General features: G+C 42.5%; 1 protein-coding gene across 2 annotated transcripts in view; it reads right to left on the bottom strand.

Moving 5' to 3' along the window:
- LOC137655187 (probable G-protein coupled receptor Mth-like 3) overlaps positions 1–27,479 on the bottom strand; it is a 176,077-nt gene that overhangs the window by 76,946 nt on the left and 71,652 nt on the right. For both annotated transcript variants that reach the window (XM_068389073.1, XM_068389080.1), the window contains exon 5: positions 18,659–18,816. In XM_068389073.1, coding sequence (XP_068245174.1) covers positions 18,659–18,816 — 158 coding nt within the window. The remainder of the gene's footprint in view (positions 1–18,658; positions 18,817–27,479) is intronic.

Here is a 27,479-nt window from a genome sequence, read left to right as displayed (position 1 = left end):
GAATACAATAGGGTATAAATGAGGCAGGTAAGAGGGAGAGATAAAGAGTCAAGGCATTAACCTGTGAGTTACTCGGGAGTAACTACGCTCCCTGCGGCTACTGTAGAAAATTTTAGGGCTTCCAAATGTTTAAGGTAGTGTTTCTTGAACACTGACGGTGATTTCCACCCTGTATACCTGGAAAGGTCTGTAAAATTCATGTGGTGAAAGAAGTTCACCGAGGTGGCAACCGCCCTGATATCATGTGCAAGAGGAAAAGAGTCAGGGTTAGCTTGTTTAATAAAATACAAAATTTGTTGCCTGATCCCTTTAATAGTAATGGTACCGCCTTGTTCTCTAACGAATAGAGGCCCCGAGGAGTTAGAGGAGGTCCGGGATAGATAAGACCTAAGAGTAGTGACAGGGCACAGCGACGGATCTTGCGTGAGGGGAACAATTTTCCAGGAGGTCCATCTGTTTTGAGGGTCTTCATTCTTAGCCAAAAAGAATTTGTTAGGAGAAAGAAGGACCTCTCCTGAAGGCAGAAAGTCAATATGACCCGGGTCTCTCGACAAGGCTGCCAATTCAGAAATTCTTGCCCCGGAAGCCAAGCTCACTAGGAAAAGTGTTTTCCTGAGAAGGGGCATGTAATCACAAGAACTGTTAATGGTATCAGAAGCCAATTTGAGTACGTCATTAAGGAACCAGGTCACCGGGGTAGGACGAGTAACCGGTTTCAGTCTGGCACAAGCTTTCGGAATTGAAGCTAACAAAGAGTCGGTTAAGTCTATGTTAAAACCCACTAGGAAGATCTTTTTCAGAGCCGATTTAATAGTGGTGATAGTATTGGCTGCCAGACCTGATTCTAATAAAGATCTAAAGAAAGTGACTGTAAGGTTCAAGTTCATACAGTTCACGTCTGAGTCTATTAAAAATTTTGCCAACTTTTTAACTGCAGAGTCATACTGACGGATGGTGGAATCCCGTTTATCTGATTCTAGGAACAAGGTGTTTTGAGGATCAATATTGGCACCATGCATAGCCGCAAACTTCATAAAGTCCATAAAGTTAGGGCGCTCTGAATGTTTGAGAAAGCGTACACAACGCGTGTTTGTACTATCTGAGACAGAACCGGATTGGGTATCGGGTGAGGGTATAGTCTCAACTCCCGCAGGAGAGGATACCAGTTGCTCTTGGGCCAGTTGGGTGCGACCAAGGCTACTTGTCCCTTGAAGGATCTCAGTTTGTCTAGAACTTTCAGCAAAAGATTCACCGGGGGAAAGAGATAAATCTTTTCCCAGTTGTCCCAATTCTGTGACATGGCGTCTGTGGCGTAAGCCTGAGGGTCTAGATTGGGAGCCACATATACTCTCAATTTGTGGTTGGATTCCGTGGCGAAGAGGTCCACTTGGAGACCGGGAACCTGAGAGAGAATCCACCGAAATGACTTTAGATCGAGTGACCATTCCGATTCTAGAGGGGAGGTCCGGGACAGGGCGTCTGCCACTACATTCCGGACTCCCGCCAGGTGGACAGCTGAAAGATGCCAACGGTTCGAGGCTGCTAGGGAGAATATGGCTATTAGAACATGGTTCAGAGGCCCTGACTTTGACCCGCCTCTGTTGAGGCAGCGGACCACCACTTCGCTGTCGAGGACCAGACGAAGGTGTTGTTTCTTGGGAAGAGCGAGACGTTTCAGGGTTAGAAGAACTGCCATGGCCTCTAGCACATTGATGTGAAAATGGCGGAACAAGGGAGTCCAAAGACCTTGAACTTTCTTGAGCTGAGAATAGCCGCCCCAACCTGATAGGGATGCGTCTGTGTGAATGATTAATTCCGGGGGCGGAAATCGAAGGGGAACTGACTTTGACAGACTGTTTGCTCTTGTCCAAGGAAGAAGTCTTTCCCGTAGAATGGGAGGAAGGCGGACTTTCCTGTCCCGGAGCTTCCGGTTCGCCCTCGAACGCCAGACACGATTGATATCTTTCAATTTTGCCTTCAGAAGAAGATCCGTCACTGAGGCAAACTGAAGGGAACCCAGAATCTTCTCTTGAAGCCGTCTGGAACTTACTTTGTCTTTGAGAAAGCATTTGGTGTTTCTTGCAATCTCTAACCTCTTGGGTCTGGGAAGACACAGAGTATGAGATATAAGATCCCATTGCAGGCCGAGCCATTGGAACTTCGATTTTGGAAGAAGACGGGACTTCTTGAAGTTGATCTGGAAGCCTAGAGATTGAAGATAATGGATGACTTTGTGAGTGGCTTTTAGGCAATTTTGGGAGGTGTCTGACCAAATGAGCCAGTCGTCCAGATAGGCTACTACTTGAATCCCTTGATTCCTGAGTTCCTGAACAGCGACTTCTGCTAGCTTTGTGAAGATCCTTGGGGCAATGTTGAGCCCGAAAGGCATCACCTTGAAGGAGTAACTTTTGTCCCCTAAGCGAAAGCCTAGGTACGGACGGAAGTGTCTCGCTATCGGGACGTGATAGTAGGCGTCTGTAAGATCGATAGAGGTGGTGACGGCCCCACGGGGAAGTAAGGTCCGCACCTGCGAGACGGTAAGCATTCGAAACTTGTCGCATTGAATGGACAAGTTGAGAAGGGATAGATCTAGAATCACTCTTCTCTTGTCTGAATCCTTCTTCGGAACACTGAACAGCCGACCTTGAAACTTCAGATGTTTCGTTTCTTGTATGGCATTCTTTTGTAAAAGTTCCTGGACAAATTCGACCAGGTCCGGAGTGGAATGTTGACGAAATTTGTTCGGAGGAGGAGGTCCTTGAATCCAACTCCACCCTAGTCCCTTGGAGATGATACTGAACGCCCAGGGACTGAACCTCCATTTGTTGCGGAAGGCATAGAGCCTCCCCCCTACCTGCTGCACCTCAGTATTGGTTTGAGGAGTTGCCTCCACGTCCGCCTCGGAAGTTCTTTCCTCTGCGAAAGGCTCTTCCCCTGCCTTTGTTCTGGTTAGAGCCACGGTGGTAGCCTCTACCTCTACCATAACTCTGGGAAGAGCTATGAGCCTCGTAGGACTGGTTAAAGGCAGGGGAAGTGGCGGAGGCACCAGAAAGCTGGCTCTTAGGTAGCAGAACGGTGACATAGTCATCCGAAGGAGCCCGAGAGGTGGAAGGCTGTGCAGGGGCAACAGAAGATGGAGGAAGAGGCAGCCGGAAGTTGGATGAAGCACTCTGTTGTTGCCTGAACTGGGTGGAGGTATATGGTCTAAGCTTCTTCCTACCCCGGGCTTGATAATTTGCGGGGTCATACTTGCGTTTAGGGGTCAAACCCCAACGGGCTTTAAGGCTCTGATTAACCCTAGTGGCCTCCGCCAAGACTTCCTCTACGAGATCCTCGGGGAAGAGATTTGAACCCCAACAGGAGGACCGGATGAGTTTATTAGGTTCATGCCTAATCGTCGCCTCAGCTAGAACATGCTTGCGACATCTGCGTTTAGCAGTAGCAAAGTCATATAAGTCATAATATAACGACTGTAGCGTAGCCTTGTTGAGAGACTTAAAAATACTCTCCGTATCGTAAGTCAAGGCTATCGACTCCGTGGATGTGGCCAGGTTTAGAGTACGGCCAACACGTAGGCGGGAATCATATTCCTGTTTAATGAGAGATTCCGGGAGACGGGGAAGCTTCTCACTAAACAAGACTGAGGCACAGTCTGCTGCAAGCTTGCCGGAGGTAAAGGTGGTATGGACGTTGTCCCAACACTCAATACCTGAGGGAAGAAGGAGGGAGATTGGATCCACCTCTCGGATGGGAGGCAAGGGCTTCTCCTCCAGAGCATATTGAAAGGCAAGCTCTGCCACCTTATTGACGCATGGAGTCAAGGTGTTCTTGTCCATTAAGAACATCGTAAAGGAGCTTTTATGAGGCGTCAGCATGGTGTTAGTGCAGCCGATGTCATTCAAAAATCTGGCCCAAACAGATTGGGCTTGCTCCTTCGGGAAGATGACCGTCTCTTTGGGGACCTTGTCTAATCGGACTAAAGCTTCCTCGGTAAGTCTGGCATAACCATGAAATGGAAATGCCAGACCCGGAGGAAAGAATTCAAAGTCCTCTAGAGGGCGAGTGCCAAGGCCCTCCAGAGTCAACATTCCGTCTGAGAACGGGGAATGAAGAGCCATCCGCCAGGGGTTGTTCTTGGCAAACGGCGGGAGCTTAGAGGCATCCGGTATGAGAGAGCTTTGGACTCTCTCCGGAGCTCCTTGCTCTAAAGCCCCAATTCTCTGACCGAAGTTAGAGAACATCGTGTCCATCCTCGACTGCATCTCCGAAACCAACTTTTCCTGCATCTCCGACACGATGCGAAGCATAGCTGATTCGGAAAGGCCCGGGCTAGCAGCAGGAGGGGCGGAAGGAACTCCCGGGTCGTGAGACTTAGAGGAGGAACCAGAGGTCTTTGAAGACGGGTTTGTACCAGGTTTAGAGCCATGAGAAGTCTTGTGAGGCTTGCGAGCTTTGGGTAAGGTCCTTGAAGTAGACTTATCCTTAGGGGGAACCGGGTATGAACGTTGAGACGAATCACGGTCCCCAGAAAATCCAAGAAAGGAAGAGCGATCAGAAGAAGAAGAAAGAGCGGGGCTGAGGATAGGAATCTCAGCGCCGGACACACCTGCCTCACTTACCACCCTACCTGTATCCGGCTCGTCTAGCAACATTGGTTCGACGTCCAGGTTCATGGAGGCAACATTGTCCTCCAGACCTCCGGGGGCGTCCGATGGATCTTGCTCTGGGTCGATGAGACCCGTTATAGTGGCATCAATGTGGGCAATGATGGGAGCTGCCACATGCCTAGCCACAGCAGCTGAAGACTTGGCGTTGGGGTAAACCATGGTGCAGTAGTCCTCAGATAGGACGTACGGCCGCTTAGACTTTACATTCCGGGCAAAACCACCAACCCACACCTTCAGTGTGGCCCGAGCCGCAGACTTTTGCTCCGGGGATGCCTGAAATAATAGTGGGAATTATAAAAGGGAAACTCCCAATGATCCTTCAAGACCATAGATATCTTACTAATAGTAAATAAAATAAGAAGGCAATATAGCCAACGGGACTCACCGAGTCAGAACCAAGGGTAGTGATGAGGTCGAAGCAAATCACACAGTTATCCGGGTGCCATACCACAACGTCTTCCAGTTGAACCCCACAAGGGGCGTGAGATCGGCAGACGGAGTGGCCACAAGGCTGGTGCAGAACAGCTGCACAGGCCGGCGTCAGACAATGCACCATCTGTAAAAAGAATAGTATATGAGAAACTGTAATTCTCTTAATTAGGGGCGGGTCTGGAGGACCCGGGCCTAACATAGGTCTAACACAAGATTAGAGCCTAACTACTATTCTATAAGTGGCCTAACATAGGTCTAACACAAGAATAGAGTTTAACTATACTATTCTTTTAAGTAGGGCCTAAAATAGGTCTAACACAAGATTAGACTGTAAAAAATAAAATAAAATTTTTTTTTTTTTTTTTTTTTTTTTTTTTTTTTTTTTTAGGGGCGGGTCCGGAGGACCCGGGCCTAACATAGGTCTAACGCAAGGTTAGAGCTTAACTATAATATTCTTACATAGGGGCGGGACCGGGGGTCCCGGGCCTAAACATAAGTCTAACTTGAAACTAAAGTATAGCCATCCATTCCGGTCAAGCCGGGAGCATAAAAAAGGATGCAAAAACAAGGAATTAAGACACATAGTGTCTGATTTCCCGGGGTGGGGTAGACCCCGGGCCGGGAAATAAAGGTATATTCAATACCAATTCCTTTAGGGACTCCGGGGTAGTGATCTGTCATATATAATCATCATAGGAAATGTTATAAAATAATAGGGGGGCGGAACTGTAACTAAGAACTGCCAATCGAACCCGGAGGGTTTCGTATAACATAAGCCAGAATGAAAAGTGAATATAAAATAGGGTACACCGGGATCCAACTCTGTAGACCGGTGGCCAACCAGACTAGACAGAGACTAAACCGCCGGGCCACCCGGAGGACAAAGTCCATAAACACTTAACTACCCCCTCTAAAAGGAGGGAAGGCAACGGTCCCTTAGTGGAGGGGGGAGAAGCCTAGCCTCCCACCTAGCTAGAGGGGGAGCGTGGGGGAGGATCACGTGATACGAGGCAGCAGGGCTACCAACTGACGATCCCCAACAGACAGATCAAACGGAGTAATGGCACAAATATTCATTATAATAATAATAATAGCGTTAAATATATGAATAAACACATTGAAAATTTTTGGGCAAGGCATGCAACATAAATAATTAAATCACAAAAGACACACCTGATGGCTAAAATAACATTGCCGCCTTAGCACGGTCGGCAGCCATAGCGATACGTAAATGATATCGGCCCAAAATTTGAACCACGAGGATTCTAAACGCTAAATAATGAATATTCACAATAACAAATAATATTTGATAAAAAAAATAATACACATAGTAACACCGCAAGTGAAAATTAAAAGCTCTCAAAAACAGGAGTACCAACTGTAGTGAAATCAAGCAAGATCGGTATGAACGAAGAGAATAAACTCCTATAATATAAATATTAAACGATCTAGGTTGCTCAAAACACAGTAAAATCCAGCTTGGTACTTAACTTAGACGGTGTCTCCTGGGAAACCGACGAAGAAGCCATAATTCACTAGAAAATATCCAAAAGCGAGAGCACCAGAAAAAAAGCGGGTTACTTTGAACGTTGTGCTAAAAGGAGTTGGGTTCTGAGCGGATGCATTGTAGTAGTACCGAGTGAGGTTGAACGGCTCTCCTCTATTGGGGTTCTCTGTCGTGGATTAATCTAAATAGTGCGGGACCTCTGGAATATACGCCCAATTTTATACCGACACCAATAGGTGAGCGAGCTAGTTAACCTAGCACTCCTTTACATTTTTTCTCTGGTATATTTAGCAGTAAATTACCTAAGAATAAGTGCTAAATGGAGCTTATTCACTGGGCGGCACAGGTTCGAGCCCAGAAATACGAAATAGAGTCCAGATCTCTTGCATTATCACTGATGGGGCTACTAAACAGTAATGTAATGATTCATCTTGAAAGCAGAAGACATGCCTCAATAATAATCCTTAACTAAGGACTAGATAAAGAAAACAAATACTGTACTATATAGTCAAATAACATGAAAAAAACGCAAATACTACAAGAGAGATGTTGGTCGACTGAAGGCCACGGACAAGGTAGCTAATATGAGATCACAAGGAAAGGCAGGACACCTGGAACAATATATGTTGGTTCTGCCACATGTTCTAGCACAAGAATCCCCCTTGCATGACCCCTAGAGTGAAGAGCTTAAGGTGTTGAGAGAGAAAATAAATTTTCTATGATCGAGATGCTCAGTTTATATATTAACAGGAGACTAACAAGTGGTTAGAGAGGTTGCCAGGGAGCATTTCATATGCATATTACATTTGGTTGTGTAAAGAGAGGTAGGAGGTTCTGGAGAGGAAATTGAAAAGGTGGAGAACAGCACTGGGGGATAAAGAAATAAGGTAAAAAAACTGTATATCAAAACTGAAGGGGATGGAAGGGAGATTATAAGGTTGGAGGCAAAAAAATCAAGAGAGTACACAAGGTCAAATACTTAGGGTCTATAGTAGAGGCTAAGGGGAGAATGGATGAGGAAGTAAAACATCGAATACAAGCAGATAAAGTAATTGTAAAATAGTCTCTGGACTCCTTTGCAACAAAATTATGCTATTAAGACATGGGAGAGTTCCATAAGGCATAGTAAGACCAGCTATGCTCTATGGCACTCAAACAACATATATGAGAAAGATTAGGAAAAGAAAATAGACATAGCAGAGATGAGAACATTCAGAAGGGTGTCTGGTATAACGAGGCTAGGATAGGATAAGGAATGAATATATTAGAGGGTCAACAAAGGTGGGTGGAATATCAAAGAAAGTACAGGCAGAGAAACCAACATGGTACTGACACATACCAAGAAGGGAGGAAGTCCAAATTGAAAGGACTACTGTGGAGGTGTTGGTTAGAAAAAGAGGTGGAAAGACTATAGGCGAGGACTTGAGGGGAAATGTACTAGATGAAGCAGAAGTATGCAACAGAGGTAGATAGAAGTAGCTCATCCAAATTGCTGACCCCATATAGAAGTGAGACTAAGCTGAGAAGAATAAAAAGAAGTGATTTCTATCAACAACTTACTTCATGGATATCATCTAACACCTATTTGGGTTTTTGGGCTCAAGCCATGTCGTCCTGATGGAAGGTTCCTATAAGTAGCTTCCAACGGATATTTGAACTACAGTGATATTCCCAGAGAATTTTCCTTTAGGTCTCCAGAATTCTAACTCCTGGCGCGAATATCCTTAAAATTACTCTTAAGGATATCGCATAATCAGGGGACGTATATCTTGATACGACACATAGCAATCTTCACCCCGAATAGCGTTTTTGTCTCGAGGGGGAAGAGTGGCAAATTAGAAGGGGAGCCGTTATCAAGGTTACCCTTCCTCCCATACTACTATTGGGTATCTAGATGGTGCTGTATCCAAGATGGCGCTTATTCCTATTTTTGTAGCGATTTCGCACGGTGGTGTTCCCTGTTGTTTTAACGTATTGATCGTTTTTGAGAGGATTTAATATGCAATCTACAGCTTCTTTCACCTCTGGAAAGTTGAGTGTTTATTCTTTACAGTGTATGATTTTTAGCTCCTGCTTCACAGTGAAATTAGAGTAATTTATTGTGTTAAGGAGCTAGTCCTGTCACCGGAGGCGCCATGGGCGCTGTCGTTCATTATACATGTGTTATTTAGTTAGCAGAACGACTTTCCTGATTGTAATAGCATTAATAAAGTATGAAAGCTATTTAGGCACAATTATACTAGTGAAGATTTATATTGTATGCATATTTCCTCTTCCTTTGTCGATCGTATACGTTAGTCTCTCGGCGATTTAGGTAACCGAGATAGTCTCGCGCTAGGCTACCTAGCCTAGGCGCTGTAGTATACTTTCAGACATTATCCCCGTTTACCCTTGGGTATCGTTTTATTAATTCAACGGGAGATAGTACATCTAGAATTATATAAATCGATACTTGTCTCCAGTGGAGATTTAAGGGTAATACCTACTTCCCTCTGAGTGCCGCCGCAGGCGGCAACCCTTTCTGGTCTTGCCATAGAGTAGTTCACTTCGGCTTGACTAGGCTAGGGTTTTCTGTCTCCTACCTTTGCCGGCGAGGTCCCGGCTTTGGTTTTCGACAGAACCTCAGAGTATTCAGTCTTTCTGCCGGCATAGGAGGCTAAGCCTCACTAGGCCGCACCTGAAGTGGTAGTATGTTGCTGCCGTCTTCTCCCTTGCGGTCTAGAAGACTAGTCCTGTGTTGGCAGACCCTAGGCTGAAGAATAGTATTCTTCTGCCGCCTAGGATGGCGCCGACACTGAAGCATTGTTTCTCTCGTGTAGAGGCGGCGGCAATTATGCTGCCTTCCTCTACACTTGATAGATTCGGCAGACCCTAGGCTGAAGAATAGTTATTCTTCTGCCGCCTAGGATGGCGCCAATACTGAAACATTGTTTCACTCTTGTGTGGAAGTGGCGGCAATCCTGCCGCCTTCTTCTACACTTGATACAGGAACCTCTTCTCTCCCCTTTCTGTCCTTTGGCGATGACTTAGCCATCGCAATCCTGTGGCCGTTGTCCTGCAATCTCACCGCTTACCGGGTGGGTTGCGGGGCCGGCCGGGCCCCTTCTTAAGCAGCTGTTTAGTCACTCAGTCTTTCCCTTATGGACACAAGGATCCGGGAAGGTTGTGCCGGCTATGACGGCTGCTGGTGGGAGACCCTTCTGCTTCTGAAGGTTCTTCAGTCCTCCCTTGGACTGACATCCACAGTCCTGAAACCGACAATGCCGGCTACGGATCTTGCGGCTGGATGGAAGCCTTAATGATTCATTCTCCTCTTCCATTTAAACCCTCTTTCTAGAGGAAGGCTATAAGGTTATATACTTACTGCCTTATTATTGTAAATATACAGTTTAATAAGGCAGCCCTTCACTCCATGCTTTTTCTCTCTCTGTCAGCTAGTGCCGCCAGGTACTAACCCAGCCGGCAGCATGTCGGCTGGGCCGGTGCCGTCAGGTACTTACTCGCCGGCAGCCGGCCGGAATGTGCCGCCAGGTACTAGCCCTGCCGGCAACATGCCGGCTGTACTACAGTATATGATTATACAGTAGCCAGTATATTTGCAGCATAGTATATACTGCAGATAGAAAACTATTTTATATATTAAACAGTAGTTATTTTCCAACATATCTTGTGTATCCTTTCACGGTCTTTTGCTGAGACCAACCCTATATTGAAAGAATAAAATTCCTTCAATACTCTGATTAGAAATCAATTAATAACTTACCCTACTATATTAAATGGTTTAGAAGGGTCAGTGGTAGTACACTTTTCTATCCCTAGAGGTTAGAACCTTTCTCTTTTGAGTTTTTTTCCCTGATCAGGAAACTCGATAGTCTTAATATTGAAAAGGGAGGTCACAGTAATTGGCTGGGAGGGATACACAAGTATGTGTTTCTATTTTCTAGTCCGGCCGGCACGTCGCCGGCTGGACTAGAAAATAGAAACACATACTGTGCCGCCAGGTGCTAGTCATGCTGGCAACACACCGGCTCAACTACAGTATATGATTATACAGTAGCCAGTATATTTGCAATATGGTATATATTGCAAACAGGAAACTATAGTATTTATTATACAGTAGTTAATTTCCAACATACCTTGTGTACCCTTGTACAGTCTTTTGCTGAGACCAACTCTATATTGAAAGAATAGAATTCCTTCAATACTCTGATTGAAATCAGTTAATACTTACCCCACAATATTAGATAATTAGAAGGGTCAGTGGCAGTGTACACTTTTCTATCCCTAAGGGTTAGAACCCTTCTCTTTTGAGTTGCCCTGATAAAGGAAACTCTTTATCTTTAATACTGGGGGGAGGTCACAGTAATTGACTGGGAGGGATACACAAGTATGTGTCTTTCCCTATTTCTTTCTAGCTTACTATCCTAAGCTATAATAATTAAAATATAAATATTGCATATTTGTTTATCAGGTGAGATAAACAATCTTATACTCATTTTATTTTCCTTTCTTTACAGGAGGAAATGTGACCTTCTGCAACCATAGGAGTAGGAACTTCTACCGTCACAAAGCGTGCAGGTCTCATGCCCCTGCACCATCATTACCAAATCCCTGCAATATTGGGACCCCCAAGTCTGCAATATCTGCCGGACCTTGGTGACCTAAGGTTTCGATGACCCCAAGTCAACAGAGTCAAGGGATGCGGCACGTGAAAAGCTGCACAGGTGGGTAAGAGGGTTCCAGAAGAACTCTCCGGGACCATACCTAGCTAACGATAGGATGCGTGGATTACTGTTCCCGAAAGTGGGTAGTGAAATGGTTGTGCCCCAAGCACGACTCGCATCTCCCTGCGTCCAGACTACCATCGAGACGGATGGCAGGGAGGCGTTGCAAAGTATGGACATCCAACAGAAGGTAAGGATGTCAGAAGTGTCTAAAGACACTGAAAAAGATCTATTAGTGAGTTATTCCGAGGGAGAGTCTACTCTACCTCTAGAAGAAGATGATGATGTCGAGTCGGAGTTTCTTCCATCTGTACCGGCACCGGAGCCGTTACCCTCGACATCTTCACCTTCTACCCCTCCATTGGACAACATGAGCCAGGCACTGGCCCATCTTACGGATTTAATGGAGAACATTCGCAAACAAGACGAAACAAGGGAAACGAAATTCAAGAGAGAGCTCCGTGAAGCTCCACCTTTCGCTTCCCGAGGGTCATACAAGCGACCCAGAGGCCAGGACCTCCCGACCTGCTTCAAAACCAAACCCTGGAGGTATGCAGAGTTTATGCCAATTTTCAACGGCAAACTTTACATCTCAGAGAAGATGGGAACTGTCCCCTTAGACGACATCCAGTTTTGGCCAAGCCTTAACGTTTACCCTGATTGCTTCATTCGACTGAAGCATGAACCAATGTCAAAAGAGGAGACAGAACCGAAGGAGGTCATGGTTTTCGACCACGATAAGGCACAGGCTCTCTTGTCAAGCAGCCTGACAAAGGCAGGCTATTCGGTGTCGAAAGTGTCCACCTTGAGCAAGAAACACCCTACCTTTCTTGCTCCTGCTTTAATGGCCTTCCCCTTTACGTTGAAGGCATTCAAATCTGTTGCCAAGGCAGTGGAGGCAGGCGAACCATGCCCTGCACTAGAGGAGTGCAGGCCTTTATAGTTAGCCTTGCCCATGCAGGAGAAGGGATGGAAGGAAGTCCACCTAACCTTCTCAGTAGGGAAACTGGACGCAGATATCGCTGGTCGACAGTTTAGCGAGAATCTCCCTAAACTTTCTGACTTTCTCTTGTGCAAGGAACAAGGGACGAAGGAGAGACTTGTGGCCTCTTTATCCCTACAAAACTGCATAGAAATCTGTGCAGGCCAACGAAGTACCCCAGACATGCTCATGGTCCCGGCCAAAATGCATATGGCCACCCTAGTAAAGGACCTGTACGCTTTCATGAAAACTGGGAGAGCCTGTAGAGAGTTCGTGTTCGCTGCTGCAACAGTGAGACATGAACCCAGGAAGCTGATATCTTCTAACATCTGGGGTAAAGACCTTTTTCCGAACGAAGTAGTCAAAGAGGTGGTCGAGAAAGCCATCACGGAGAATAGGAATCTTCTCCAGAAGTGGGGCATCTCTGCAAAGAGGAAGTCTTCCCCGGATGTGGGTCCCCAACCTAAGAGGAAGACGAAGTCTAGATTTTCCCCTCGGCCTGCTCAACAATATTCCAACAATTTCAGGATCATTGGACCTTCGATCCTTGGGCCCATGGCCTAATCAAGATAGGACAAAAGTCCATCAAATCCCAGGGAAGGCTGGTTCGTGTTTTCAAGAAGGACTCAGAAAAACTCAGAGTTGTTCTGGACTTGTTGCCATTCAACAAGTTCATAAAAAACAGCAATTTCAGGATGTTAATCCTTCAACACATAAGGACCCTGCTACGAAAAGGGGCGCTCACAGTCTAGATAGACCTGACAGATGCCTATTGGCACCTTCTAGTCAGTCGCCCCCTCTCCTTCTACCTAGGATTCAAGTTACAGAAGATAAAGTATGTTCTAAGAGCCATACTCTTCGGACTAAACATAGTCCCAAGTATCTTCACAAAATTGGCAGACGTAGTCGTGCAACAACCACGCCTAGAAACTGTTCAGGTAGCAGAGTACCTGGACGACTGGCTGGTGCGGGCAGCACTCGAAGCGGCTGGTCTGCAAGCATTCAAAGAAGTAACCCAGTTCCTGGTACATATGGAATGCAAAAGCAGCTTCAAGAAGTCTCGACTCTCTCCAGCTCAAAGGTTTCAATGGCTGGAAAACCATTGAAACCTGAGGTCACATTGTCTCTCCATTCCCTCAGGGAAGAAGAAGAAGGAGATCGCAGGGTCAGTCAAGAGACTACTGTAATCCGACAGGATTTCAAGACGCTAACAGGAAAGAGTACTGAGCTCTCTCTATGTTGCAGCAGTGACAGACCCAGTGCTAAGAGCACAACCGAAAGATGCATCAGGAGTCTGGAGAAGATACGCATCAAACGCTCGAAGAGATCTAAAATGACCGATATCGGCCTTACTTCGATCACTTCTCAACCCATGGTCAAAGGCCAAGAGCCTAATGAGGACCGTGCCCTTGCAACCACCTCTACCAATGATGATCATCCACATGGATGCCTCGACGGAAGAATGGGGATTGCACTCCCATCATAGGAAAGTCCAAGGGACTTGGTCATCTCTGTTCAAGGCCCTTCTCATCAACATTTTGGAAGCCATGACAGTCCTTTTGACGTTGGGAAAACTCTCCCCTCGCAGATCAGCCCTCATCAGGCTGATCTTGGACAGCAAAGTGAAAGTGAGATGTCTGAACTGACAAGGCTCGAGATCGTCCCATATAATCCATGTGATAATAGCCATCCCTTGCCTAAAGAGATGGCCCCTATCAGCAGTTCACTTACAAATGATCCGCAATGTGACACCAGATGCTCTACTCAGGCTCAAGCCGATAGAGTCAGAATGGTCCACAGGCGCAGACTCATTCTCTTCCATCTTGGAACAAGTCCCAGAACTGCAGATCGACCTCTTCGTGACGAGCATCATCAAGAAACTACCTCGATATGTAGCCCCATACGACGACCCTCTAGAGGAGATTACGGACGCCATGTCTCTAGTTTGGAACGGATGGACCCGGAATTTCCTGTTCCTTCCATCCAATCTCCTGCTGAAGGTCCTCAACATGCTGAGATCCTTCCAAGGAACGGCAGCTCTAGTGGCTCCCAAGTAGCCCAAGAGCAACTGGTTACCTCTAGTGAGGGAACTGAGGCTGAGGCTGGCCCTTGTACCGAACCCAGCACTATCTCAACGGGTTCAGAAGTTAACTGTCTTCGATTCATTACAGAGAACCCAAAACCTTCATTTCATGATTTTCTCGCCCTAGTGGTTAAGAAAAGATTTGGGATCTCAAAAGGCAGTATAGACTTCCTGGGAGAATACAAGTCTAAGTCAACTAGAAGACAATATGAATCGTCTTGGAAAAAGTGGGTTGATTTTGTTAAAGCAAAAGGACCGAAAGAAATTTCAATAGACTTCTGTCTGTCCTTCTTTATCCACCTTCATAATCAAGGTCTGGCAGCTAACACGATAACTACGTGTAAGTCAGCCTTGACTAGACCTCTTCTAGACGCCTTTCAAGTGGATCTGACGAACAAAATCTTTAACAAGATCCCGAAGGCATGCCCTAGACTTAGGCCTGCAGCTCCTCCGAAGCCCATTTCATGGTCTTTGGATAGGGTCCTACATTATGCTTTATCTGTGAACAATGAAGATTGTTCTATAAAGGATCTAACCCAGGTTATTTTCCTGTTCGCTATAGCCTCAGGGGCTAGAGTTAGTGAAATAGTAGCCCTATCAAGGAATGAGGGCCACATTCAGTTCACAGAAGTGGGGGAACTGAATCTCTTTCCTGATCCAGCTTTTCTCGCCAAGAACGAGCTACCCACTAAAAGATGGGGTCCCTGGAGAATCTGCCCTCTGAAGGAAGATGTTGCTCTATGTCCAGTAGAGTGTCTAAAGGTCTATCTTCGTAGAACTTCAGACTTCAGGGGAGGACAGCTCTTCAAAGGAGAAATCTCAGGATCAAACTTATCCCTAAAACAACTGAGGGCGAAGCTCACCTACTTCATTCGCAGAGCGGATCCAGACAGTACACCTGCAGGTCATGATCCGAGAAAAATTGCTTCATCACTGAACATTTTTCAGTATATGGACTTTGAGCGTCTTCACTCATGTACTGGATGGAAATCATCCAGAGTGTTCTACAAACACTACGCTAAGCAAGTCCATGAACTGAAGCATTATGTGGTGGCGGCAGGTACTGTATTAAAACCTGTCGTCTAGTGCTGCGATGAACAGTTAATTGATTGGGACTATCAATTAGGGTGAAAAGGTGTTGACACTTCCAGTGCGATACCTTTTAAGTGAGTATCACCATGGTGACACTAAGACTGTTCAAAATCTCAGGTGTGGAATTATACAGATAACACTTGTACCGTGTGTACATAGTACTGTACACAGTGTTGATAGTAAACAACATTTACAGAAATTATATTGGGAAAATTTATCAAAATTTTCAGTTTTAGAGCGGCACTCATCATTTCTTCCCTTTCAGGGAGAAAATTATTTTCTGTTTACGTTGCACGTATAATTCTTTTAGCATGTTACATTCGTTACACTCGTTTTCCATTTAGTCATTTATTCGAAATAAATGTCTATTAGAGTGTAATTGCGTCCTATTTCGCCCTGTAATTAGCACAGTAAATATGCCAGAGTTCTCTTACTTATTTATTTAAGTAAACCTCATATCATTGTATGCTTACAAACAATGGATATAGTTGACACTTATATTGTTCCAACAATATATACAAACCGTGAGACCGTTTGTATATCTAGTGGATACTTATGTTTGTTCATACAATATATGCTAACCTTGAGGCCCCTTTTCTACTGTCTAGTATGACTCTTTCCTGCAGGGGGCAGGAAGCACTAACATTGTCTATGATTAGTGGTAATGACGGATAACGGTAACGTCATTTGTCTCAATGGTCCAGATGACCATAGAAAAATTGTCCCAAGGTTAAGGCACCTATGAAAATCCACAGATACAGTACTTTCTAGTAATTCTCTGGTAAACTTCCATCAGGACGACATGGCTTGAGGCCAAAAAACGGATTTTGAGCGAAGCGAAAAATCTATTTTTGGGTGGGATAGCTATGTCGTCCTGATGGACCCGCCCTCCTTTTCTATAGAAAAAGCCTTGGCAGGATCCCTCCCAAAACTACTATACCTGTAGCACCATGCTCAATGCTACTAGGAATAAGCGCCATCTTGGATACAGCGCAATGTAGATACTCAATAGTAGTATGGGAGGAAGGGTAACCTTGATAACGGCTCCCCTTCTAATTTGCCACTCTTCCCCCTCGAGGCGAAAACGCTATTCGGGGTGAAGATTGCTGTGTGTCGTATCCAGATATACGTCTCCTGATTATGCAATATTCTTAAGAGAAATTTTAAGGATATTCGCGAAAGGAGTTAGAATTCTGGAGACCTAAAGGTAAATTCTCTGGGAATATCACTGTAGTTCAAATATCCCTTGGAAGCTACTTATAGGAACCTTCCATCAGGATGACATGGCTATCTCACCCCAAAATAGATTTTTTGCTTCGCTCAAAATCTGTTTTATCTACATGACCTACCTCATAAATTCTTTGGTTATTCTCAACTAACCCTCTTGTAGCTGCTGAACAATGCTTCATCTCAGATGGGAGATGATTCTCTTGAATCTTACTCCTTTTTTTTTTTTTTTAGTAATCTTGATCACCTACTGCACAGTGTGATCAGCTCAGGTACTCATATACTACAAAGGGAGAGTGGGTGCTTTTTTCTACTGCTGAATCTCCCTTTCTAAAATGCACCCCACACTGTTACTAATAATATATCCTATTTCATGATCCTTTGTTATCCCTCAGAGGAAACTCCCACACTCTTAGCCAAGTTTATTCAATAGCTTGTTGGTGCAAGGTCCCTGATGGCCATTTTCTGTATTTGCTACTCAGGCATTTGTGAAGTGATTGATTTATTTTGGGCCCAACCATAGAGGTTTTTGTAAACAAAATTAATTTTTATACTACGAAGCCATCATTTTATGGCTTAAATTGCCCTCCGTCCTACTCCACAGCATACAGATTGACTAGACAACACCTATAATGACAATTTTCTTGATAGTATGCGGACCTGGTACACTGGGTAATGAGGGGGTGACTGAGCTAGATTATTTTTCTCTTTGCATTGTATGGAAGCAGCTGAAACTCCTAGTGTTTGTAAAGTAAGGAACTTGTATCAGGAAAATCTATTTTATTAAAGAAAATACTACTTTTTCAAATAAATACATCATAAAGACCTCATTCATAGTCCAAATGCTCTAAGACATGTAGACTTTTATCTGGAAGACAAGAGAGCAAACAGCAACTGCTTGTGCATACATGTCTTCAATCCCCTTTTAAGTAATAACAATCCCCATCATTTGCAAAATTGTGCATTAAGCAGCAATGATATGTGGATGAGAAATGACTATTTGTATAGCAGTTCATCATAGCCAGTGACACTATTCAAAATTTTTCATTAGACATTGAATGTAATATGCTGAGTAATTTGCACTCACACCATCTAAGTACACTTAAGAATTATAAAGTCAATCCTGGGCTTACATACCTTACCACAGGTTGGACAAATTAGCTGAGGATCTGGTGCCAAAGAGGCTTTTCATCTGGTGTTGCTGCTGTCTTTTGAAGGCAAGATGTACTATGCAATTCTGCTCTAGGTCAGGTCAGTAACTCCGTAGGTATGATAAAGAAGGTTTGAGGATAATATTTTTCATAGAAAAGTTATTAAGGGGAGATAAAGGCTTTGGCTATTAGCCTTAATTTACAAACTTGACGGAACAGTTCAATGTCATTTAGCAAGATGAACCTCAACAACTTAACTGGTACACCCAGAGCAGGAGACTGCCGAAAAATCACAAAACAAGGTGTATGGGTTCTCGCCTCAATGCCTATTCTCATTGCAAGCTTCATCCTTAGGAAACTACCTGTAGCTTTCACCTAAAAAGACTAATCCACAAGGCTGTGACATCACACACTTGGTTTAGTTAATAAGTGAAAGTTGAGTTGTGTTGCTGATCAGTGTTCTTAGTCCATCCTGTAAGGATGCTGCTGCCTTATTCATAAAGGTGTCACACCCCTTTCTTTTTTCCTTCATTTATAAATATGCTCAAATTTTTAGGATTCTATATATATATATATATATATATATATATATATATATATATATATATATATATATATATATATATATATATACACACACAGTATATGTGTGTGTTGTGGTTAGTTTCTGTGGCAGTTTATCCAGAATGATTACCTGTCCCTTGCCTCTTTCACTCGTGATCGACCTTTAAGCTTTTAATTCTATAAAAAGCAGTACCCTAAATACTTTAAGATAAATATACAATGAGTTTACCTTTAAACCAGCAATGAGGAGGAAGAAAATCAGGTCGCACTACATCAGCATCTGTGGCATCCAAGATAACTCCAATTAAAGCCACCAACAAAGGGCAACCCCATCCATAAACACTATAAGCTAAAAATGTTCTTTTTTCTTCACGTTTCCTACCAGACCTAAAAAGAGAGAAAAAAATGTGGATGGTAAACAAAATTTTTTATTATTTACATTTTTTTCACAATAAGTTTTGTATGATTGTGAATTTTGCCAATTCATAGAAAAAAAAAACCAATTAAGTATTAAACCTTTTTTGGGAATCTAAAATAATTCCTTTCAAAGTAAAATTCATGATTCCAGTATATAAGAAAATATATCCAGGTACAGTAGATGAAAAATACATAGGCCTACCTACAGGTACAATAAATGATAAAATACATCTGTAGATATTATGTATACGTATTTAACTACACATTTTCTATGGTTACAACTCTTGCCCACTTGATGAACCAAATATTTTCCCATTATATAATTTTTCAAAATAAATTATTTGCAAAATCTTTGGAATCTTTCATAATCTAAATTCTTCATGAGTTTTTTCCAAGTTATTACTTTGCAAGGATTGCTTTCTTGCATACTTCTTAATGACATTGCTAAATTATTATCAGTTCACTTAGCTTGGCTTTAAAATAACTGATATATCAATTATTTATGTATGATAAAATTTACACCTCATTAAAATGACACACATGTGTGGAGTGAACCCACTAAAGATTCTTCGCCTTGTTTGCTTGTCAAAACCACCACTTCATGAGGTTATTGACATTACTACCACCTTATGAGGAGCAAGGTCTTCCCCTTTTAATATTCTAACCTCTAATCACAGCCGATTAACCTTGAACATGTGGAAGAGACCAATCCATCAGCAGAAGGCATAAGATGGCATGCAAAATTGTAAAGCAAGAAATATGCAGAGATGACATATGAGGAGACACCAAGCTGTGAGCCAAGCATCACCACTAGTGGAAAGCAGAAACTTGGACAGGGCTTAGACATTACAGCCTGGTCAGAAGAGCAATTGTTGTATGTGAACTTCATGTTAAATTCCATCCTTGATGATAGAATCCATTGAAATCTCCAACTTATGTCTCAAGTGAGAAATTTTCCCATCTGAAGAGAATTAGGTTTTAGCACCAGTTGATGCCACAGCAAGAGAAAACTCCAAGGTTATCATTATCATCCAAGACAATAGTCGAGTACTTATCACTTTACTGAAAGTTTGAAATAAAAGGGGGAAAAATCAGTCAGAGTGCAGTAAATTCGAGTGTAAAAAAAACTGATACCACATTAATGATTTCCAATAATATTAGTCCAGTTATCTATTGTACAAATTATATGTAGGACTTATGGAGAAATGCTGGAAAATATCAGGAAGGAAATCCATTCTTGTTAAGCAGTCTAATATTCTATATTTCCAAGAAGAAACAAGATGCACATATTGAAACAGATCAATGAACATTTTGGATATTGAGAAAAGATGAATATACCATACATAGCCCTAAAAAGATTATGAAACTGACAGATATAAATGTGGAGGGGTGCATAATGATGATAGTATTTTGATATTACAAGTTCTTATGATGAAAGCAAATTTTATTTAGAATATATAAATTCGAGGATGGCTAGTTTGGGGTAAAAAATGGAGCAAGTAAAGAAAGCATTACAATTCATTGGCTTTTTAATGTTTTCGTGAGTGAAATGTTTGATGTATTGACAAAATTTGAGTATTAAGAAAATGGATTATAAAAAGAATGTGGAACAGTTTAAATTTGCAGATAATATATGTTTATGAGGCTTGCAAAGACTGAAGAAACTAGTGAAATATTTTATAGTTTGTTTTTAGGATGCAAGCTTGGAAAAAAATGGGAGTAAAGGTGAGAGGATTAATTTAAAACTAGGATAGAGCGATGATTGTTAATAAAGACTACATGAAAATGGTTGATTCATAAGGGAGTAAATGTGATGGGTGATGGTTGGATGAGAGAAGGGGTGAATTAAGTAACAGATGAAGCAAGGAAAGGAACATTATCCATAAAAATGATTTCAAAGAAAAAAGGGGTGTCCTCAACCCCATGACATGTATTTAAATTTATATACAGATTAGGAAAATCAATTTAAACTAGCTGAATTTTTGTCTGTTAATAACCAATAGTTCAAGCTTGGTATTATTAAGTATAGGTGTGTGCAAGCAAGCTTTAAGAAGAATAAATGAAATACTGTATATTCCAAAATAAATTCTAGTTAACTTAAGCAGGAAATGTATATAAATTGAATAAGGTTCAGGAGGGAGAAGTGAAATACAGATGCTGAATATAAATCAAAGACAAGAGATTGAAGATTTTGAGATGTAAATTGCAATGTCTGTAAGGTAGATATAGCATAAGAAGGTTGCAAGGTTGGGATATATGAAAAGATCTAGAAAGGGTAAAAAGGTTAGCATAAGTAAACAAATGAAGACATGTACGTCACAATGGTTTGGACAGATAAAGAGAATGGTGGATGATGTATGGGTGAAAAGTGATTAACTGTGATATTTGAGAGGGAGAAAGACCTGGAACACACTGAAAAGACATTGGTGATGAGGTTTTGCAACATAAGATAATTTTAATAACCAGGTAACAAGAGTATGTGCAAGGTAGATGTGAATGCATTGTCTCAAGGAGGTTTTGATGAAATGTTGAAAACCAGTGCAATTGTGAGAATAATCAATATTATGAATGCACTCTGACTAAGGACTTCGTCCTAGATTCTTCAATTGAAAGTATGCACCTCTGAAGTTGTCCCTTGTTATGGGATAAACTTTATATTGAAAGGTACGTTTTATGACAAATTTAGAAATAATTTGTATTTTTCTTAGTAATACAAACCTGGGGTTCTTTACTATGGAGTATTTATTTTGGCTAAGCTGAAACTAGCTGGTAAGCTTTTCTTTACAAGGTAAAAAGTGCCCATGAATGAATTCATTGTGTTTGAAGTTGAAGCTGGGTATGATGGAATAACTGCTGAGATGATATTGGCCGAAAATGAAGTGACTTCCAGAATACTTACGAGATTATTTTGTAGAATGTGGCGTGAAGTGGCAAAACCTGATGAATGGGAACTAAGCTTGTTGGTGAAAATGGCTAAAAAACGAGACCTGACTGATTGCAATAATTACACACACATCACACTTACGCCAGTTGTCATGAAAATATATAGTAATGTATGCTCATTCTAAAGAGACTAGAGAGAAAGATTGATGAAAAGCTGAGAGATGAGCAAGCAGGATTTAGAAAAGGTAGAAATTGTACTAACCAAATTTCCATTTTAAGACGTGGTACAGCAATGAGTAGAATATAGGAATCCACTTTTGATGGCATTTGTGGACTATGAAAAAGCCTTTGTTAGTGTGCACCAGCCAATTTTGTGGCGAGTCCTACATTATTATGGAGTTCCTGTTAAATTTGTAAATTTGAGTAAGTTTGTTCATGAGCATACCAAGTGCAAACTTAATGTTAGTGGAGTCCTATCAAATGAATTTCCAGTGAACAGTGGAGTACTCAAAGGAAATGTATTGTCACTTGTTGTTTATCCTCCCCATGGATTTTGTAATGTATAGAACAGCTGGGGATGGTGGAGAAGGATTGGTCTGGATTGGTAACAGGAAATTAGCAAAAGTAGAGTATGCTGGTGATGCTGTCCTTATTAGCAGAACACAACAGGACTTGCAAAGCTCGCTTATCAGAATGCACGAAATATCACATGAGGTTGGGCTCAATATAAATAGAAGAAAGACAGATAATGAAAATGAAATATGCAATGGAAGATGAAATATCATTGGAAGGAGAAAGGATTAATGATGTGGAATCATTTAAATATTTAGGAACTATGATCTCTAATACAGGACCTTTAGAATTTGAGTTTTAATGGAAGATTGAAAAAAGCAAATCAGACAATGGCTAGGTTAAGTAAAATTGGAAAATCAAAGATCCTTTAATTACATATAAAAATCAAGATAGATATCAGTTTAGTGAGATCGGTGTTACTGTATGGACATGAGTCGTGGTATGACAATGAAACAATATCCAACAGATTTTGTAGATTTGAGAACAAAGCCCTCAGAAGAATATTGGGAGTTAAATGGCAGAACAGGATTAGATACAAAACTATAAGAACGATTACTCGTGTGTCATATGTGGATGAGATCATGGTGAGAGGTAGATGGAGATGGTTTGGACATGCTCTTTGCACTCTCCAGGAGAGATTAGTTCATCAAACTTTCAACTGGGCTCCACAATGCACTAGAAGAGTTAGAAGACCCAGGCCTACATGGTTGAGGACTATGATTGATTGATTGATTTGAAGTTCTCTGGCATCCTTACATCGAAGGTCATTGATGTCGTTATCGTTTATTATAAATAAAGATTAAAAGAATATTCAATTAAAACCAGAGAAGTAAATATGTTACAAAAGTTAAATAGCATTAAGAAGACCTGCTTTTGATATAAATTTAAACATGCCACTAGCATTGTACGACACATCATGTCCAAGGATCTTGGCAAGGATGAACCTGCCATCTTCACCACGAGCCTCAAACAGATATCTATTTCTTTCAGTGCTATAAGTGGGGCATTCAGTCAACAAATGCCTCACTGTCAAGGGTATCAAACAGTTGTTGCAATATGGTTGGCGGTGGCCAGATAGCAGAAACTCGTGTGCCATCTGAGTGTGACCAATGCGGAGGCGACAAAGAGTAGTCTCCCATTTTTTGGGCATCCCATTATACCTCCAAGGGGATATACCAATAAATATTTCTCTCATTTTATTTTCACTTAAACTATCCCAATGCTGTTGCCAATTGTCATAAATAGAATTCTTAATTGCTGGTAAAAAATCATTACAAAGAATGGGAGACCTTCTTGGTAGCAACTCGGCTGCAGCACTCTGCCAGTGAATCTGCCTCTTCATTTCCAGACACACCTACGTGTGCCGGAACCCAGCAAAATCGAACTGTTATACCTTTTAGGCCAATAATTAATAGCAACTCTAAAATCTTTAAAACTAAAGGGTTACTAGAATTAAAACCTTCTAAAGCTTGAAGGACACTTCTTGAATCACTATAAATGGTAAAATTGCCCTCCTCTTTTAACGCTATTTTGTCAATAGCAGTTAGTATGGCATATAATTCAGCAGTAAATATGGAAGATATTGGAGGAAGTGCCCCTCTATAGTTAAAAGAACTACTATATACTCCAAATCCAACACCAGCATCGGATTTGGAGCCATTGGTATACTTATAAGTTGATTCCCTATGTTTTTCAATAAGTTCCATAAAAAGCGACCTAGCTTCTAATTCAGTCGTTTTTTTTTTTATACCAATAAAATATTTACAGAAAGATATCTCTGGTAATTTCCACGGAGGGGTTGATGGTATCTTAACCTCTAATTTTATCAAGACTGTTTAATAATTGTTTTACTCGAAAGCCATAAGGTTGAGATTTTGGGTGCAACTCAAAGTATTTTGAAAAGGCTTGCAGTCTGAAAAGCTAAAGAGTTGGGGAGTCTTTGTAACCTAAACCAATATCGAATAATGGAAGACATGCGGTAATGGTCTAGAGGTAACTCTCCAGCATCAACAAGAAGACTTGGGATAGGCGAGGTTCTAAACGCTCCTGTGGACAATCTTATACCAGCATGATGTATTGAATCTAATATCTTTACTCGGGTTGGGGTGGCTGAGGAGTATATTTCACACCCATAACTAATTTTGGAAAAAGTTAAAGCCTTGTATAATTTTAAAATCGTTTTATGGTCTGTCCCCCATGATGTATGGGACAATACTTTTAAAAGCTTCAGAGCCTCAAGATATTTAGCTTTTAACACCTTTAAGTGTGGAACCCATGTCAACCTACAATCGAAAATCAATCCTAAAAATTTAGCTTCACCTACACATGGGATCTGTTGACCTTTCATGTATATATCCGGGTCTGGATGTACTCTTCGGATATGACAGAAATGTACAATAGTAGTTTTGGTTGTTGCCAATTTCTCCACTTTGTCAAAGTGAGAATGGCTAGAATCACATGGTTGATCTGAGGAGACCTGGAGCGCTGTCTGTTGACACAGTGGACTATCGTCTTGCTGTTGATGACTAATTTGATGTGTGATTTTGTGTTCGGGTTCAGTCTATTCAGAGTCAAAAACACTGCTATAGCTTCCAGAATGTTATGAAATTTCCGAAATGTGGCCGACCACTGACCCTGTATTTTCTTGGAAGGGGACTGTCCGCCCCCCCCAACTTTGTCCCAAGGTGTCCATGTGAATTGTCAAGGAAGGAGGAGGATACTGCAGAGGGACGTGTGTTGACAAGCTCTTGGCAGTGGACCACTGCTTGAGCTGTTTTCACAGTACGGCCAGGGTTTCGTGGCGAAGATCTCTTCGAGCATTTGAGGCCTTCTTTCTCCAGACTTTGTTGGCATCTTTCAGTCTTTCTTATAAGATTGGGTCTGCCACAGCAGCAAACTGCAGTGAACCCAAGACTCTTTCCTGTTGCCATCTGGTGAGTACTCTTGAGCGAAGTAGGCACCTGACAGATCTTGCGGTTTCCTTTCTCTTGCCTTGCGGTAGAGAGAGTATGTGTGACTTTAGATTCCTGTGAAGCCCTGGCCACTGGAATTCCTGAGCCAGAGACAGCCTGGACTTTTCAAGGTTGATTTGAAAGCCCAAAGATCGTTAGAATTTCATGACTTTTTGAGCCGCTAGAGGACATTCCAGCTTCGTTGCAGCCCAGAATAGCAATACGGCCAGGTACACCATCACTTAGAGGCCTTTGTTCCGTAATTGTTAGACAATGCCTCGACTAGCTTTGTGAAAATCCTTGGAGCTATACTGAGCCCGAAGGGCATAGCTCTGAATACGTAGGCCTTTCTTGCTGGTCTGAAACCAAGGTAAGGGGAGAAGTGGCGACCTATTAGAAGATGCCAATAAGCATCTGTAAGATCTATGAAGACAATGTAGGCCCCCTAGGGTAGTAGGGTCTGTATTTGCGAGATAGTTAGCATCTGGAACTTGTCGTTCAGAATGAATTTGTTTAGTGGGGACAAGTCCAGAATAGTTTGAAGAGAGTTCGAATCTTCTTTGGACCGTAGAATAGGCATCCTTGAAAGTTCATGGATTTTATACTACGAATAACTCCCTGCTGGAGAAGATCCTGAACATACTCCTCCAAGAATGGGGTCGAGAGTTGGAAGAATCTCTTGAACTAGGGTGGTTTCTGTCCCTTGGAGACCATACTGTGATCCCAAGGATCGAACTCCCATTGATCCTTGAAAAGGTAAAATCTTCCCCCTACCCTTAGCTCTTCACTGTTGTTGTGAAGGACCTGCTTCTTTAAACGCTTTGACTCTACTTCCTTGGCCTTTAGACTGACCCCCCTTCCAGACCTTCCTCTGCCACTAGTACTCTTCTTCTGATCTCTAGCAGGGTGAAAAGTTGTGGTGGCTCTTGTATGCTGGGTTAAAGGCTTGAGACTCTGATACATATTGCTAGGGAAGAGTGTACACAGTCTGGGGGATGGCGGCAACTGAGGCAGTCACGGCAGGAAAGGATTTCCTTCCTTTAAAGGGTCTCCAAGGCTTCTTGCCTTTGGGTTGAGGTCCTTCTCCGTGGGTAAATTTCCTCTTAGAGGACATGCCCCACTTCTGAGTAAGGCTCTTATTCTCCTGATCTGCTCTGTCCATTACTTCCTTAACCAATTTCTGGGGAAAGACCTTTCCCCCAGATGTTAGAGTCAATCAACTTTTTAGGCTCATGCCTAATAGTTGCTGTAGCTAGGACATGTTCTCTACATGCTCTTCTGGCTAGGAAGAAAGCGTGGAGATCCCTATGGAACATAGGCAGGTGAGTTTTTGCCAAGACACCGAAAAGGTCAGATTTAGAATAGTTCCCAATTAACATATCTAGATAGGACTGGTGGAACAAAGATCCAAATAGTCTTTCTTTGGCCTCCAATTCCTCCTTTAAAAGGAATTCGGAAACTCTAGGCAGCCTTTCATTAAACTGCTTGCCTCCAATGTCCTTATCAAGTTTCCCAACAGTAAACATGTTGAACATCTTCCCAGTTGCCCGAGTCATAAGGTAGGGCTAGGGAGACAGGTTTACACTTCTCTAGCACTGGCAATGGTATATCCTCCACTACTGCTTTCTTCACAGCTCCTAAACTTTTAGAGGTGAAGGGAAAAACAGTATCCTTGAGAGCAACAAAGGTGGCCAGCTTCCTACCAAAGGCAGAGAGTTGGGTATTTTTTAATTCAGCCATTTTGAGCTCCTTAACCAATAAGGACTGAGCCTTGTTGTGGTCCAGGATGATAGTCTCCTTAGGGATCATATCATCCCTAATGGACGCTTCCGAGTTAAGACTTGCGTAGCAGTAAGGATAACTGTCAAAAGAGGAGAAGAATTCTAAGCCGGAGACCGGCTTAGAACCCATTCGTTCTCCGACGTGGAGGTACCCCTCACTCAAAGCCATATGCTCAGCATAACAACAAGGATTCTTCACTGAGCAATCTGGAAGGCTCGATGCTGGCGGAGCCTTAGACGTAGGTGCCTGCTGGAAAGCTTCTATCTTCGCCTCTAAGGATGCTTGAGTACATTTATGTTCAGGATGTAAATTTTCCATGAATGCCTTCATGGATGCCATGAACTCCAAATGACCTGTGAACGAAGGAGTATTTGTTGTCGGAACAGGAGTTGATGTAGAAGCAGGGGCAGTGGATACAGGGATGGGGGAATGAGCTGAAGTACT

This window comes from Palaemon carinicauda, chromosome 1, assembly GCF_036898095.1.
Source record: "Palaemon carinicauda isolate YSFRI2023 chromosome 1, ASM3689809v2, whole genome shotgun sequence".
Classification (NCBI taxonomy): domain Eukaryota; kingdom Metazoa; phylum Arthropoda; class Malacostraca; order Decapoda; family Palaemonidae; genus Palaemon; species Palaemon carinicauda.
The sequence above is the reverse complement of the archived record's forward strand: the minus strand, read 5'-3'. Positions and strand labels throughout refer to the sequence as shown.